At 37.7% G+C, this 14,245-nt stretch overlaps 4 protein-coding genes across 4 annotated transcripts; 2 read left to right on the forward strand and 2 right to left on the reverse strand.

The window, feature by feature from the left end:
* Window positions 1-3,923: 3,923 nt before the first annotated feature.
* LOC108819036 (protein TIFY 10A) lies at window positions 3,924-5,393 on the forward strand. The gene is made up of 4 exons (XM_018592019.2): window positions 3,924-4,194; window positions 4,276-4,459; window positions 4,555-4,829; window positions 4,926-5,393. Exons 1-4 carry the CDS (start codon window positions 4,032-4,034, stop codon window positions 5,081-5,083), a joined length of 780 nt encoding a protein of 259 aa, XP_018447521.1. The 5' UTR covers window positions 3,924-4,031; the 3' UTR covers window positions 5,084-5,393.
* Window positions 5,394-5,876: 483 nt separating this feature from the next.
* LOC108820846 (probable carboxylesterase 1) lies at window positions 5,877-7,049 on the forward strand. The gene has a single exon (XM_018593868.2). It carries the CDS (start codon window positions 5,996-5,998, stop codon window positions 6,956-6,958), a length of 963 nt encoding a protein of 320 aa, XP_018449370.1. The 5' UTR covers window positions 5,877-5,995; the 3' UTR covers window positions 6,959-7,049.
* A 651-nt stretch (window positions 7,050-7,700) lies between these two features.
* Window positions 7,701-8,600, reverse strand: LOC108821191 (ethylene-responsive transcription factor ERF017). Its single transcript, XM_018594238.2, has one exon. The coding sequence runs from the start codon at window positions 8,503-8,505 to the stop codon at window positions 7,951-7,953; it is 555 nt and encodes a 184-aa protein (XP_018449740.1). The 5' UTR covers window positions 8,506-8,600; the 3' UTR covers window positions 7,701-7,950.
* Window positions 8,601-8,994: 394 nt separating this feature from the next.
* LOC108822879 (auxin response factor 19-like) lies at window positions 8,995-13,879 on the reverse strand. Its single transcript, XM_018596073.2, has 11 exons — window positions 13,402-13,879; window positions 13,024-13,139; window positions 12,834-12,929; window positions 12,686-12,742; window positions 12,443-12,598; window positions 12,274-12,358; window positions 12,103-12,193; window positions 11,675-12,035; window positions 9,864-11,600; window positions 9,581-9,771; window positions 8,995-9,480 (listed from the first exon to the last, which is right to left on the reverse strand). The coding sequence occupies exons 1-11, from the start codon at window positions 13,442-13,444 to the stop codon at window positions 9,297-9,299; spliced, it is 3,117 nt and encodes a 1,038-aa protein (XP_018451575.1). The 5' UTR covers window positions 13,445-13,879; the 3' UTR covers window positions 8,995-9,296.
* Window positions 13,880-14,245: the final 366 nt, after the last annotated feature.

Consider the following 14,245-nt stretch of genomic DNA (forward strand, 5'->3'; position numbering starts at 1 on the left):
TTCTAACCATTAAACTTAAATATAAGCCTTTTTCAAAAAAAAAAACTTAAATATTATATAAGTTTACGTTTACCAACAAGAGTAGGACACGCATCACGTCAGGTCGGTACAGACAACGTGCACTTGCTGCGCCTACTTTCAGGTTTTCTCCTTGTTTTGTAATAGTTTCTTTGCTTTTCTTTTTCTTTAAATATCATTCTAACTTTATTACTATTTCTATTAACAAAACGTGGTCGACAGAACATGTGGGTGGTGTGGTTGTCTTCAACTGGGATCCACTCAACAGTTTTTAACGCCGTGAAGGTTTGATTCGTTTACGTTTCATCAGTTAGACAATAGTACCCTTGAAATATGGATTAGTCGCACCCTTGACATATGGATTAGTCGCATCCTTGACATATGGATTAGTCGCAGTTGCCGCATATGGATTAGTCGCACCCTTGACATATGGATTAGTCGCAGTTGCCGCATAATACTATATGGTCCATTTCTTATATATGATCAGGTCTTATTATTCGATTCAATTATCATAATGGTTCATGGCTTTAATCAATTGTGACGGCCGACATGTGGATTGACTTCAATTCTTTAGCTTCTGCCGCATTTAATTACTAATAGACGACTCGTAGACTTTAGTTGTTTGTATTATAAGAAACAAACACTAGTTCTAGTCTGACCCCAAACAAACACCAGTTTGTATATCTGCATGAATCACGCATTAGTAAACTCTATAGTAATTTTTGTTGAAAATGGTTTGAGTTTATTCAAATTATGTTTATATAATCTAATAATTTATTGTGAATAGCAAGTTGCAAATATACGCCAAAGAGGGTTGACTATTGGCTTGTAACGTTTTTGTTTTTCTCTATCTTATTCACTAGTTATATTAAAAATTCCACATTTGAGAAAAATTTTTTGGATGTGCTTGGATGACTTCTTGTTAGTATTAGATACCAAAAAATTGACCACCTAAACCATGAGGAAAAGATATGCTTACCACAAGAGAAAAAAAAGATTTAATATCTCTGTTACATGCATCACCCGTAGCCATTATTATTTAAATACTTCGTTAGAATAATTTAAAACCAGTTAATATTAACATGCATGCACCCATCAGATCTCACTTACTTAAACCTGTAAAAAATTGGAACCTTTATTATTTAAAACACTTATAATGATCAACCATGATTAGCTTGTAGCGGAGGACAGTGCCGTGCGAAGGAACTTTGAGGCCTAAGGCAAATTTGTTTTTTTTTTTACAAATTCTAAATAGTAGTTATAATTTTTTTACAGGGAAATTTGGATGCATATACATAGTAGGATTTAAATGAAGTCACTAACCATAGTATTCATTAGGCTATGATATTTGTGTATTAATTTCTATATTGTCCTTTTTTATTTTCTCCATTTTCTTTCAATTAACTTTATAAATATAAAAAATATTTATTTGAATTTCTTAGGTACTCTACAATAAACATAGATTTTTTTCTGTTTATGAAATGTTTTGAATTTTATAATACCAACATATATTTATAAGTTGTGTATGTATAGTTATAAGAAATGTTTGTCTATTCTATTTACGAGAATAGAATAGCTTTGAAATTATGCAATCTGTATATGCTGTATATTTCCATCTGTTTATTTTTCCAATCTTCATCTCTATCCCTCTCCATCTTTCATTCTTTATATGTATCTCTATCCCTCTCCATCTCTATCCCTCTCCAATCTCCATCTCTATCCATCTTCCATCTCTATCCCTCTCCATCTTTCATTCTTTATATTTTTCCAATCTCCATCTCCATCCCTCTCCATTTTTCATATCTTTCACGAAAATATGAAAAAACTGTTTTTTCATATTTTCGTGAAAATCATCAAAATATGATTAAAAAAGATTTTAAAATTTTTTTTGATGATTTTGTATAGAACTTAAATATTTTCCCGTGGATTCACTGATCCATAGGGAAGGGGGTTAGGGTTTAGTTTTGATGATAGGGGAGGATTTAATTTAAGATTTTGGGTTTTGATCAAAAATAGAATTGTAGAAAATGACCATAGGAGATCAAATAAGCTCGTTGGAGATTGACTTACCACGGAAAAAGTTGGCTCATTCCTCCTTCCCTCCTTTCCCCCTCCCTCTTTCCCTCCTTCCTCCCGCCCTCCCTCTCTCTCCCCGTCCTCCCTCTCTCTCTTTTCCACATACTAATATACTATACTATAATGACCATCACATATAGAATAACAAATTATTTTAATTTGTACTATATCAATCAAATATATTTTTTCATATGTTATATCATACTAAACTATATGTATTATGAACAAATATGCTCTTTTATATTAAACATTGTGTTATATTCCATTGAACACTACAAATAAATAATAGAAAGAAAATTAAATTATTTTCTATTGTTGCATTCTTGTTTGAGACATCTATTCTATATCAACAACATAAATAGAATGGTATATGTTGTTGTGCGTGGCTTACAAACGCATGACGCGCTACGGAAGATTACATTGTCTATTAGTGGACTAAAAAGACACAACTCCCAAGCCATGGCTATATTCTTAATTGATTGGCTTCCTATGAATATACAGCAAAATCACCATTTTTTTAATTATACATAGTTTGTAAAAGAATTACAGAGAAAAGTTAAAATATTTAAAAGATTTCTTGTATAAATGTTATATTTTCCTTACAAACAACTAAATTTTTGTGGTATAAGAAACGAATATAGTTACATTTAAAAACAAAAATTTAAATTATTAGAACATTTGTTAAGATAAGAAAAATAATTAAGAAAATATGAGTGGAAAAGAGGATTGAACTCATGTGAAAATACATCTACAAAGACACTAGAACCATTATGCCATGAGTGATTTAGTATCATAAAGAACCCTAAAAATTCATAATCTTTAGGGAGCCTAAGGCAAATGCCTTTTCAGTAACACTACAAGCACGGCTCTGGTGGAGGACATGAACTCAGAGTCACTCATGTAACATGGCGCACCTTTCATGCATGATTTAGTTACACAATTCATTATTAATAACCATAAGCTAGATTTTTATCAATTAGCTTTATTGAGTATTCTATAGATTTAGTTTATACATTTTTATACATTTTAAACGATTTTCTCTAATTGTGAATAAATATTATAGACCAAGGACATTTAATTGATGAGTTACAACAGAATTTAGTGTACAGTGTGCGTATTCGAGTTTAACCCAACATTTGTTTCAAAATGTTTCAAGTATGTGATATCTTAGGCAAATACAGAATTTGCAACAATTAATTTTTCATATCTATACAAACTTGGTCATTTGTTCTGCTAACAACATTTCTCCTTATATCAAAAAGTTACGATGTTTTTAAACATACACTGACATCTGTAAAAATAGAATATCTAATCGACTTAAAAGAACCACCACTACATGAAAATAAAACTAGAATAAAAAGCATAATAGACCATCTGCGAAAATCAATTTCAAATCCTACACTTGATTTGATATGAGAAAACACTAATTACGTGATCAATAATTACTGTACCAAAAAACGGTTCATGAGAAAAACAGATACAACAAGAGCAACGTCTATTTTCCACTTGCAAGTTGCACAATACCACCACATGGGTAAAATAGTTAACCGTAGCAAGTGTCAGTGTCTGCGGCCTTGTTTGACTTCGTCCAACCAGCAAACAAACAACCCTAAATAAGTAACTAGCGTCGTGAAGAGGGGATAAATTAGTAAATTAAACTAAACGGCGGGAAAGCGTTAAAGAGAACACTGCACCCAGACATAATTTCCGGATTATTATTCAAATAAATAGTAAAAGTACAACACGTGTTTTCTAAGGACTCACGAATTTATTAATAAATAAAACATCATTTAATACTAATAGTATTTATTTATATATTGGTATTGGAGGTAGGAGGAGGACTCAGCAACCAACCCAACATTTCTCCCTCGTGACAAATCTCAATTTTGCAAGAGAAAAAAGAAGAAGACAGAAACTGAAACTTAGTTTTCTTATCAATGATGTCAAGTTCTATGGAGTGCTCTGATTCCGCCGCTACTCGGAGATTCTCCAGAAAGCCGGGCTTCTCCCTTACGTGTAGTCGGCTGAGTCAGTACCTGAAAGAGAACGGTAGCTTTGGAGATCTGAGCTTAGGGATGTCATGCAAGCCTCAGGTCAACGGTAAGGCTCCCCCTGGCCCTTATCCTTCTTTTTAGACTAGAAGAGAGATCTAACAACTTATTTGGATCATGTTATTTGCAGGCAACTCACGTCAGCCCACAACAACAATGAGTTTATTCCCTTGTGAAGCTCCTTCCATGACGATTGGTCAAGATATTAAACCGGAGAATCTGTTTACTCGGCAACCAAGCTTCTCTTCCTCATCTTCCTCTCTCCCCAAGGAAGAAGATGTCCTCAAAACGACGCAAACCATTTCTACTACTAGGTATGTTCTGTTAAAAGTTAAAACATATAAAAGCTATATTTTATTTTATTTTTATCTCTTTTGACTTAACTTATGGTGTTATCTTGGAACTACAGATCTGTGAAACCAGAGCCACAAACTGCACCGTTGACTATATTCTACAACGGGGAGGTGATTGTGTTCAACGACTTTTCTGCTGAGAAAGCCAAAGAAGTGATGAACTTGGCTAGCAAAAGAACCGCTAATAGCTTCACCGGTTTCACATCTACTCTTAACTTAGCCAAGAATCAAACCGAGGTCAGAGCTCCTACCTCTAACCAAGCTCCACATCTCATGAAAACCGCAGCACAACAAGAACCAATCATATCCTCCTCAACTGCAATGGCATGCGGTAATCTAATCTCAAACCTCTTTTTTTGTTTACATCTCTTCTTAACGTTATTTTCTAGACAGCTTCTAACAAAGTCATTATCCCTTTTTTTTACAGAACTTCCTATTGCTAGAAGAGCTTCACTCCATCGGTTCTTGGCCAAGAGAAAGGATAGAGTTACGTCAAAGGCACCATACCAACTAAGCGATCCAGCCAAAGCGTCTTCAAACAACAACAACACCGTCTCTTGGCTCGGTTTAGCAGCTCAAATATGACTGAACCACCACCACAAACCTTACCGAGGCCTATTCTTTCTGACGTTGCATCAATGAACAAGATTATATATAAAAGCTCATGCGTCCATGATTCTCAACAACTATTCCAATTATTAGGAAACTTCATATATATATTTTGTATGTATTTGATTAATTCTTGTTAGTGTCTTGTCTTTTAGAAGGTGTTGTCTTATGTCTTTCTAAACACCCACTCTCTGGGTAAATCTCATAATTAGTAGATCTCGTATGTTACTGGTTTTGTAAGAACAACAATTTTTGTTGAGGACTATACTAGTTTTATTTTTAATCATCTTTCTTGGTCGTACTCTGTTTAACCTCAGAAAAGACATTATAGTTCTACTTCTAAAGTTCTAATATTGGTGTGACATGGTCAAAAGATAAGATGATCCTAGGGGCCGCCCTGGCTGGTGGTAAGAGACAAAGATGGGAAAGTGTTATTACATAGCTGATAAGATGATCCTAGGGGCCGCCCTGACATGTCTTTTTGTAAGTTTCTGGTGGTTTATCGTTGTCTGGTTTGTTGTGTGAATAAGCTTCAAGCTTCATGATTAAGCTTTACCCGTATCCTTAATTTCTTGTTTTCTTATTACGTCCGTGATGTGTCTTGAATGATTGCCGGTAAATTAAACTTATAAAACTCGTTAAAACTTTTGATTTGTTCTAATGTGTAAGTTTCCAACCTACTTACGACTCTAATTGATTTAATCACATTTTTAAAAAAAAATATTGAAACAATTATTTGAGATTATTAGGTAGTAGGTAGGTGTAACAAATCCACAATAAACAATGTTGGCTCAAACAACCTCTATAGCTTCATTTTTATAAGAAAGGCATATCCCATATTATGTAACTCAACTATCCATTAACGTTGTCTATCAAACAAAACAAGCAATGGATTCAGATCAAGAACTCGCATACGACTATTCTCCCAGGTTCCGTGTCTACAAGAACGGCACAATCCAACGCCTCGCCACCGAAACCTTCGTCCCACCTTCACTACTAACCCCTCAAAACGGCGTCGTTTCCAAAGACGCCGTCTACTCACCGGAGAAAAACCTCTCTCTCCGTATCTACCTCCCTCACCAAGCCCTCGAGTCAGTTGACGAGAACATAAACAAGAAGCTCCCACTCCTCATCTACTTCCACGGTGGAGCCTTCATCATGGAAACCCCCTTCTCTCCTGCTTACAACACTTTCCTCACGTCAACCGTTTCAGCCGCCGGCTGCATCGCCGTCTCGGTTGATTACCGCCGTGCGCCCGAGCATCCCATCCCCATCCCGTACGAAGACTCCTGGGACGCGGTCAGATGGGTGTTCACTCATATCGCCGGCTCTGGTCCGGATGATTGGGTGAACGCTCACGCCGACTTCGGGAGAGTGTTCTTCGCCGGAGACAGCGCCGGAGCAAACATCGCTCATCATACGGTGACCAGAGCCGGTAAAAAAGAGAACGGGAGTTTCGGAGTCTCGGGGATGGCTCTGTTTCATCCGTTTTTCTTGTCGGAAGCCATCCTCGAGGAGCAGGAAGACGGGGTGAGGAGATATATGGAAGGGATATGGGAGATCGCGTGTCCGGATAGCGAGAAGGGAGTGGAGGATCCGTGGATCAACGTGGTCGGGTCGGATCTATCTGGATTGGGGTGCGGGCGGGTTTTGGTGATGTTGGCGGGAAAGGATGTACTTGGTAGGGAAGGTAGGGTTTACGTGGAGAAGCTTGAGGAGAGTGGATGGGGAGGTGGAGTTGAAGTGGTGGAGACTAAGGACGAAGATCATGTCTTCCATATAAGGAATCCTGATTCTGTTAATGCTCGTTTGCTTGTTCAGAGATTTGCAGAGTTTTTGAGATACGTTTGAAAAAAGATAACGAGTATAGTTGTTGCTTGTAAAGCAAGCATAGTTCAAATGGGTTTTTGTTGTTACAATGGTAATCTACTCTCAGATTACAGCTTGCAAAATTTAAAAAGTGTATGAAATGTGAACATGTGTAGTGTTCAAGAAGAAATTCAAGAGAACTAACCATTATCAAATGAACATTGACTATATATAATCAACCGTTCCAACATAAAACAAGTTTGTAAACATATCTGATTCCGGATTTATCGGCATAATTTTTTTTATAAAAAAGAAAAACAGTTCCAACACAAAAGACTAGTGAACTTATGATTCTTTTTAGTGAGTTTGTGATATGATATTGGATCTGTAATAATAAGATGCTGGTTAAGAAATTCAAGGAACATCAACACAGTTTTGCCTTATTGGTTTTGTAATGGGCCTCAAATAATACTAGTGGGTTGAGTGTTATGATTATGATGGATAAGCTTAGACTCAATAAAAGCCCAGAACTGATAATTTCATTTAATAAAAAGAACTGATATTTAAAAAAGTTTTTGATGTTTGAAAAGTGATGTGTTTTAATATTTAAATATAGATTTTAACTTTATAAAAGTTTTTGTAATTAGAGATATTTTATAGTCTATTTTATATTCGGTAAACAATTTTAAATTTACATTTAATTATATTTTTAGATTAAAAAATAAGTTTTTTAATAGTTGTGCACCACTCTAAAACTGATTAAGTAAATATATTTTCACTTGAATAAGCAAACATTTTATTTTATTTTCTTCAATTTAAAAGCAAACAAATATTTGAGGGAGGATAACGAATCATTATCGAAATAATCTCCAAAAAGGTGGGGGGGAAATTACAAAAAGATAATAAAAAAATAAACATATCCAAACTAAAGTTATGGATACAAATAAAAACAAATTTGATGGGCCCGTGTCAATCTTGCCAAAAATTATTTAAAAAGAAATCGCAGATTCTCTGCCAAGACGAACGCATGAAGTTCAAAAATTCCAAAGAGACACAGAGCCATCATCATAACACTCATCCCCTTGATAATAACCACCATTCCACGTAGGCGAAACCTGTTCTACAAACCGATCCCCGGTATATTCGCCCGAGAAATCATCATCGAACCCGGGAAACAACCCGAAATCCGAAGCAAAATTACCCGAACCAACCGTCGGAAGCACACTCAAAAACTCCGAATCAATCTCCATCATCGTCGACTCCTCTTGCTGCTGCTCCTGCTGTACCATCTCATCTCTCGCGACATTCTCTTCCGAATTAGCGAACCTCGCAGCGGCTTCTCGGATCTCCGATCGCGACATGTTTCCTCCGCCGCTGATCGCCGGAGGATTATCGGGGAAGTTGAACTTGGCGGCGCTGCCTCGGAGGCAGAAAAGAGCAGCGTCGAAGGCACGCGCCGCCTTCTCGGGAGAGTCGTAGGAGCCGAGCCAGATACGTTCTCTGCTGTTGGGAAGTCTGATCTCCGAAACCCATTTCCCCCACTTCCTCTTCCTCACGCCTTTGTACTTTGACGACGACGGTCCCTCCATCACTAAACCAACCCGGTTTAATTCAATCCAGTATGGTACGGTACGGTTCTGTTTTTGGTTTAGCTCTGTTCTTCACTCTTTTGAGTTTGCTTTGAATTGAATAATAGAATTTGCCGCGGTTTATATATATAATAACAGAACAAGAGAGAGAGTGAAGAGTGAGTTTTTGACTTTGTGCGGCGCGTGGAGAAGAAACAAGGGTCAAAGCGCGTTTGCGCTTAGTGCTCAACTAAAACGCCGCAAAGTCTCAGGCGGATTTGACACGTGGCATTTGCGGGAACCAGGCTGTCTCATTGTGTGGTCACGCGCGTAAGCTCAGCAGAACTTATAGACTGTTTGGTTTTCTTTTGATGTCCTTGTCCTCCTCCCTTGTTTTCCACGTGATTTTAATCTGTCATTTTTTAAATCCTTTTTTTATGTCTTCAATTTTGAAGCTGACTACTTTGCTGATGAGTTTAGTGTTTTTATGAGAATCTGAAACTATCAATTTTCGTAACAAGGATATTACTGAATAGGATTGATTGATTTGGTTAACATTACATCAAAATTACATTGTAGTATCTGTATAGAGACACTCTTAAGACTTTGTCCTCTTTTTTGGTTGTTCAAAGGTTATATAAACTATGGAAACACAACAACATCAAGTTAGAATGAAAATTCAAATGACTGTCCTATAAATATGTATATACCTTTTGCAGCTGTAGGATTCTTCTTCTTGTTTGCAGTACACGCACAAAAAAAGCTGTACTTTTAAGTTGATTTTGATGTATATTTTGCATCACTTTGGTTTTCTATCTGTTGAATGAAGCTGCAGCGGAAGTGTCATCATAATGCACTTTCCAAGCATTTCCACTGTCTGTTTCGCTGCAGACTTGGTTTGTGGTTGGGATAGCTGCAAGGTCTCCGTCTAAGCTCATTTGCTGCACCTCTACTGATGATAGGATCTTTATCTTCTGCACGCAGTTCACAAACTCCCTAAAGGAAAAGCAAACAAACAAACAGACCAAAGGATGATGAGAAAAATGTTGACACAGAGGAGATTATTAAGAGCATGTTGTTGTTGTCTGGAACTTACTCCCATGGATCATCACCAACGAGCAATATATCGTTTTCGTGATCTGTGTAGACGAGTTTCCAATCAGAGGGTCTTGGATCCTCCAGCTGTCCTTGGATTCCGAACATTCTTGCTAAGTCATTCCTGAGCTCTTCGTAGCCGCTATAACGGGTAACATCTATTGATCTCCCTACCGATCCTCGTTTTTGAACCTTTTTAAGGAGTTTATAAAACACACACGGTGAAAAATTAAGTTGCAATAAGATTAAAAGCTTTGTCTCTGAGGGAGAGAAAGATCTCTAACCTTTGTATACGTTCGCACTCGTTGAGCCTGATTAGGCCAGAGTCCACCACCATTCATGATACCTGAATCATTGATCCCACCGATCTCATTTGAACCTCCGGACTTGAAGGGGATGCTGGGAATACCAAATGACTGAGAACTTATTGCAGCACTCGATAGCTCGGTTTCAATGTCTCTTGGTGCGTTAACCAAGTTCTGGAAGTCCTTTTGAGAATAGAGAGCTTCAGGAGTCACGGCTTCAAGATTACCTAAGTTGTTTCTTGTATGTTGAGGTTGGCAATCTCCATCAGAACCGAATGATGGTAGTGGGAAAGTCTGTTGCTGCTGTGCAGGGCCAGCAGCATCAGGACAATACGTTGTTCCTGTTGTGGATACATTGATTTGATCTGTTACTGAGCCTTTAAACTTGTACTCAGAAAAACTCTTCAAATTCACCAGGCTCTCGGTTTTTGTATAAAGCTCTTGGACTTGACTGCTTGCACGGTCAAAGACTGAATCAGATGCAGGTACAGATGCTGCTTGCCCTTGCTGTTGATTTCTACTCAGAAAATTTGTTGGTGAAACATTATTATGTCCGGTGTTATTAGTGGAAGGCGAGGTCGAACAAGAAGGAGCTTCTCTATCTGTGTGACCAGAATGTGATCTTCCAGCGGTTACAAGAGGCTTGTTGTTCATATGTCCTTGTTGCTGATGACTCACCTGAACCTGTGGAGGCTGCACGAATGTTGAAGCTGAGAAGGGCTGTTGATTCTGAGAGGAAAGCAGTTGTTGCAATTGATGGCTTTGTGTCTGCTGCAACGCCACGGATAACTGTGGCTGTAAGGACGAGCTTACTTGAGGGATTGACTGTTGCTGTTGCTGTTGCTGCAATTTCTGCAGTAGCTGCAACTGAAGCTGCTGTGAGGGACTTGGTTGTGATGATTGTTGTAGTGAATGCGTAGAGGACTGTTCTTGCTGGTTTCTCGGTAATTGGCTACTGTTATGCAATTCCATTTGCTGCTGAAACTGCAATTCTTGCGCAAACGATGTCATTTGAGATAAACCCTGTTTCCGAACAATGTTCTGGTGGTTCATTTTAGCACTACCATTAGAGAGCATTGACTGCTGCTGAAGCTGAGACTGAGAAAAACCAGTAGACTGATCCTGACAAGAGACTTGGTTAGAAACAACACTCACGCCATTGTTTACAGAACCTCCGACGTTATAAACCCCTTGCTGCAGCTGTTGGTGTGACATCTGTCGCTCTTGTTGTTGAGATTTCACCACGGCTGGTTGTGCTTGCATCTGTTGACTTATATGGCTAACCATGTTCGGTTTGTTGAACTGGGAGTTCACGGGAGAGAGGTTAGGAGAATGGAAGTTCAACAGCTTTGAAGGGTCGTTGGGAGCAAAACTGTTTGGCAGGTTATAAGACGAGAGCGCAGATGGCAGCTGAGTAGCAGTAGCTGACAATGTGTTGTTGTTGTTCTGCTGCATGCTCATCCACTGAACCAGGCTTAAACCAGGAAACATGGAACTCTGCGCGTCTTTCATCCCAAACTCTTCTCCCATCCAAGGCATTCCTCTTTTGAATGCGTTTTCCATGTCCAGCTCATCATCTGGCATCCCTGGTTGCCTTGGGTACTTTGGTCTGAAAAATGGAGGAGGGCATATGTAAAAAGGAGTTATAACAGGTTCAATCTCCCATATAGATACTCTGCTTGGTCTATCTCCAGCTGTTGATTCATCCCATCCTACCTGTTATGAGCAAAAAAAAAAAAAAAGCTATTCAGCAAAAGCTTCAGAAGAAATGATCAGTTTACTAACATTACCTGAAGATTACGCCATTGGGAGCCTTTCCATCTAACAGGGTCAAGATCACTAATACCGGTGACTGTGCCCATATACCTACGAACCCCACAATCCTCAGTCTCAAACACCATCCGGAATCTCATTCCAAGAGATACTTGAGCGTACAACGCCTTGTTGTATTTGGCTAGAGGAACCACAAACTCTGAAGGACTTGCTCTTGGATTAAAGAAGATTGTGAAAGGGCTGCTATTGGCATTGGCGTGAGCTGCAGCTGCAAATATCCCAATGTGCATACTGTCGCTGGATATGACCGATGAGGAAAGAGTCGGTGTTTGTCTGTTTGCACGTCTTATACCCAACATGAGCTGTGATTTCTCATCACTGCAAAAACGGTATTCATTTTTAAACCCCAAAAGTCCATTTCTGATCTTATTATATGACTTCATACCTTACAAACAAAACTGAATCACCAGCGAATAGTCTCTTTGTGCTAACGAAAACGCTCCAACCAGAGGTGAGCAAGTGTCGTTTTGGTTGGCCTGAGATCAGACAACAAACCAGATTTGAGTTTTTTTTTTTCTTTCAGTCTTATAAACCAGTTCTTGATATGGACTCATACCTCGATAGATATGTCTGAAGGTCCATGTAGTGTCGTGTAAATCTTTAGCTACAATCTCTTGAGCAGGCGGTTGCATTGAGAAATCCTGTTTCAAGCATCCTCAGAACTTCATTAAAGTATATAAGAGACAAAAAACGATTTTAAGAGTGGGTTTTGGTGAGAGACGTACAAGAGGAGGGAAGATTTTCTCAGCTGCACGACGTGGTACAGAGAACCCACCGTGTGTGCTTGTGTCACTCGCTGTAAGTGTCTTGCAGAAAAACTCAGTAGGTTGTCTGTTTAGCTTCAGACCCATATCAGATGCTAGCAATGCTTCTCTGTCGTACTGATACACATTTTTAGATGATCAATCTCAAAGTTAAACCAAGAAACCATAATGTAAGATGGTGGAGACTGAGGATTCACTTCAGACCTTATTCACAGGTTGAAGAGTCATTTGTGCATAGACTTCATCGGTCTCCGTATCAGCCTGGTTCAGATTTTTCACAAGTTATGATTAGTTCTTCTTTTTCTTCTCTCTGATTTTGATTGAAAAGTTGGAGGGGGCAGAAGAGGATTACATGTAGTGTAACACTGTGAAGCAAGCAAATGAGCTTAGAAGGAAGGTTTGGGTAATTTGGTATAAACTCAGTTTGTTTCTGCATAGATGCTGCAACCTGAAAAGAGTCCCATTGACCATATCATTACTTTGAACTGATGATTGCAGTTAAAAAGGGTCCAAATGTCTTTTTGTTTGCGTTTGGAACATACTTGCTCGCTATGTCCTTGAGGGAAGTAAACAACAAGACTTCCCACAGGAGGCAGTGAAACAAGAGGGCCTGCACAAGCGTGCCATAGCTGAGAATTGATTGGTTTCTTCTCCTCTCCTGTTCATCACAACCAAAAATATATTTTCATGTAAAGAATGAAAGTTTATATTAAAAATTGCTTCATTTTATGTGTGACAACCACTATATTAAATACACTGAAACGAAACTAGATTTGTGGCTTTCTGCTGACTCCATGTTGTAATAGAATAATACAAAACCAAGAAAATCATAAACATATGAAATGCAGAAACTGTGATGAACTCCAAATCCAGAAAGAAAGCTTGAGAAATGAAGAACATAAAAAGAAAAGGGATCATACCTTCGATTGAGTTGGGATAAAATCCATTTGATGGAGCTTTCATGGTTTCTAGAAGGGAAAAGAACAAAAAAAAAGTTTTGTTTTTTTGTTGTTTCAAGAAACAGAGTTTTTTTAACAAAAACAAAGAATCTGTACTCTACTCTCTAAATGTGATTTTGGAACGAAAGATCATTCTGCTTAAGAGAAAATAAAAAAACTTTTTTCCTTAGTTCATACGAAAAACTTTAGAGCATCTGTGCAAAAATTAAGCTCTTAAAAGCTTTGAATTTTTTTTTTCTTTTGGTGTTTCTGCAGATTCTCAAGTGTCTTTTTTTTTTTTGAGATTTTAAGCCGGGTGGGATGGGATACATGCGGAAACATGAAATCCTTTCTTATGCCGTATGACGTGGCACCCCACTTGATGTCTTCTTCTTGTCGGCCCCACCTTTTTATTTTACTAATCTGCTTGTAAAGTAATCTATCTCGGTTTTAAAAATCTGTTAATTTGATGTCAAAAAAAAGATTCTGTTAATTTAACAAATGTAGTTTTATTTTACGATGATGATATGGAATTTCTTTTGAAGGTTTTTCATTTAATTTCGGGTTCGGAGAAAACATGAAAAGCTTTCATGCAGTTAGAAACGTTCTCGTAAAATTGATTAGTAGAATAACAGAATTTGTTAAGAAAACTATGTATCAAGAGCAGCAGGGTACAAAAAAAAAGAGCAGCAGGGTTAACACTGTTATAGGCTCTAGGACAAATTTATTTTATCCTTTAAGTTTTACATTCATATAATTTTTAAAATGTATATTTCGTGAAAATAAAATTATATACATATCAAATATTTTTGGACCCTTTTCATTT

The sequence above is a fragment of the Raphanus sativus genome, chromosome 8 (genome assembly GCF_000801105.2).
Source record: "Raphanus sativus cultivar WK10039 chromosome 8, ASM80110v3, whole genome shotgun sequence".
Classification (NCBI taxonomy): Eukaryota; Viridiplantae; Streptophyta; class Magnoliopsida; order Brassicales; family Brassicaceae; genus Raphanus; species Raphanus sativus.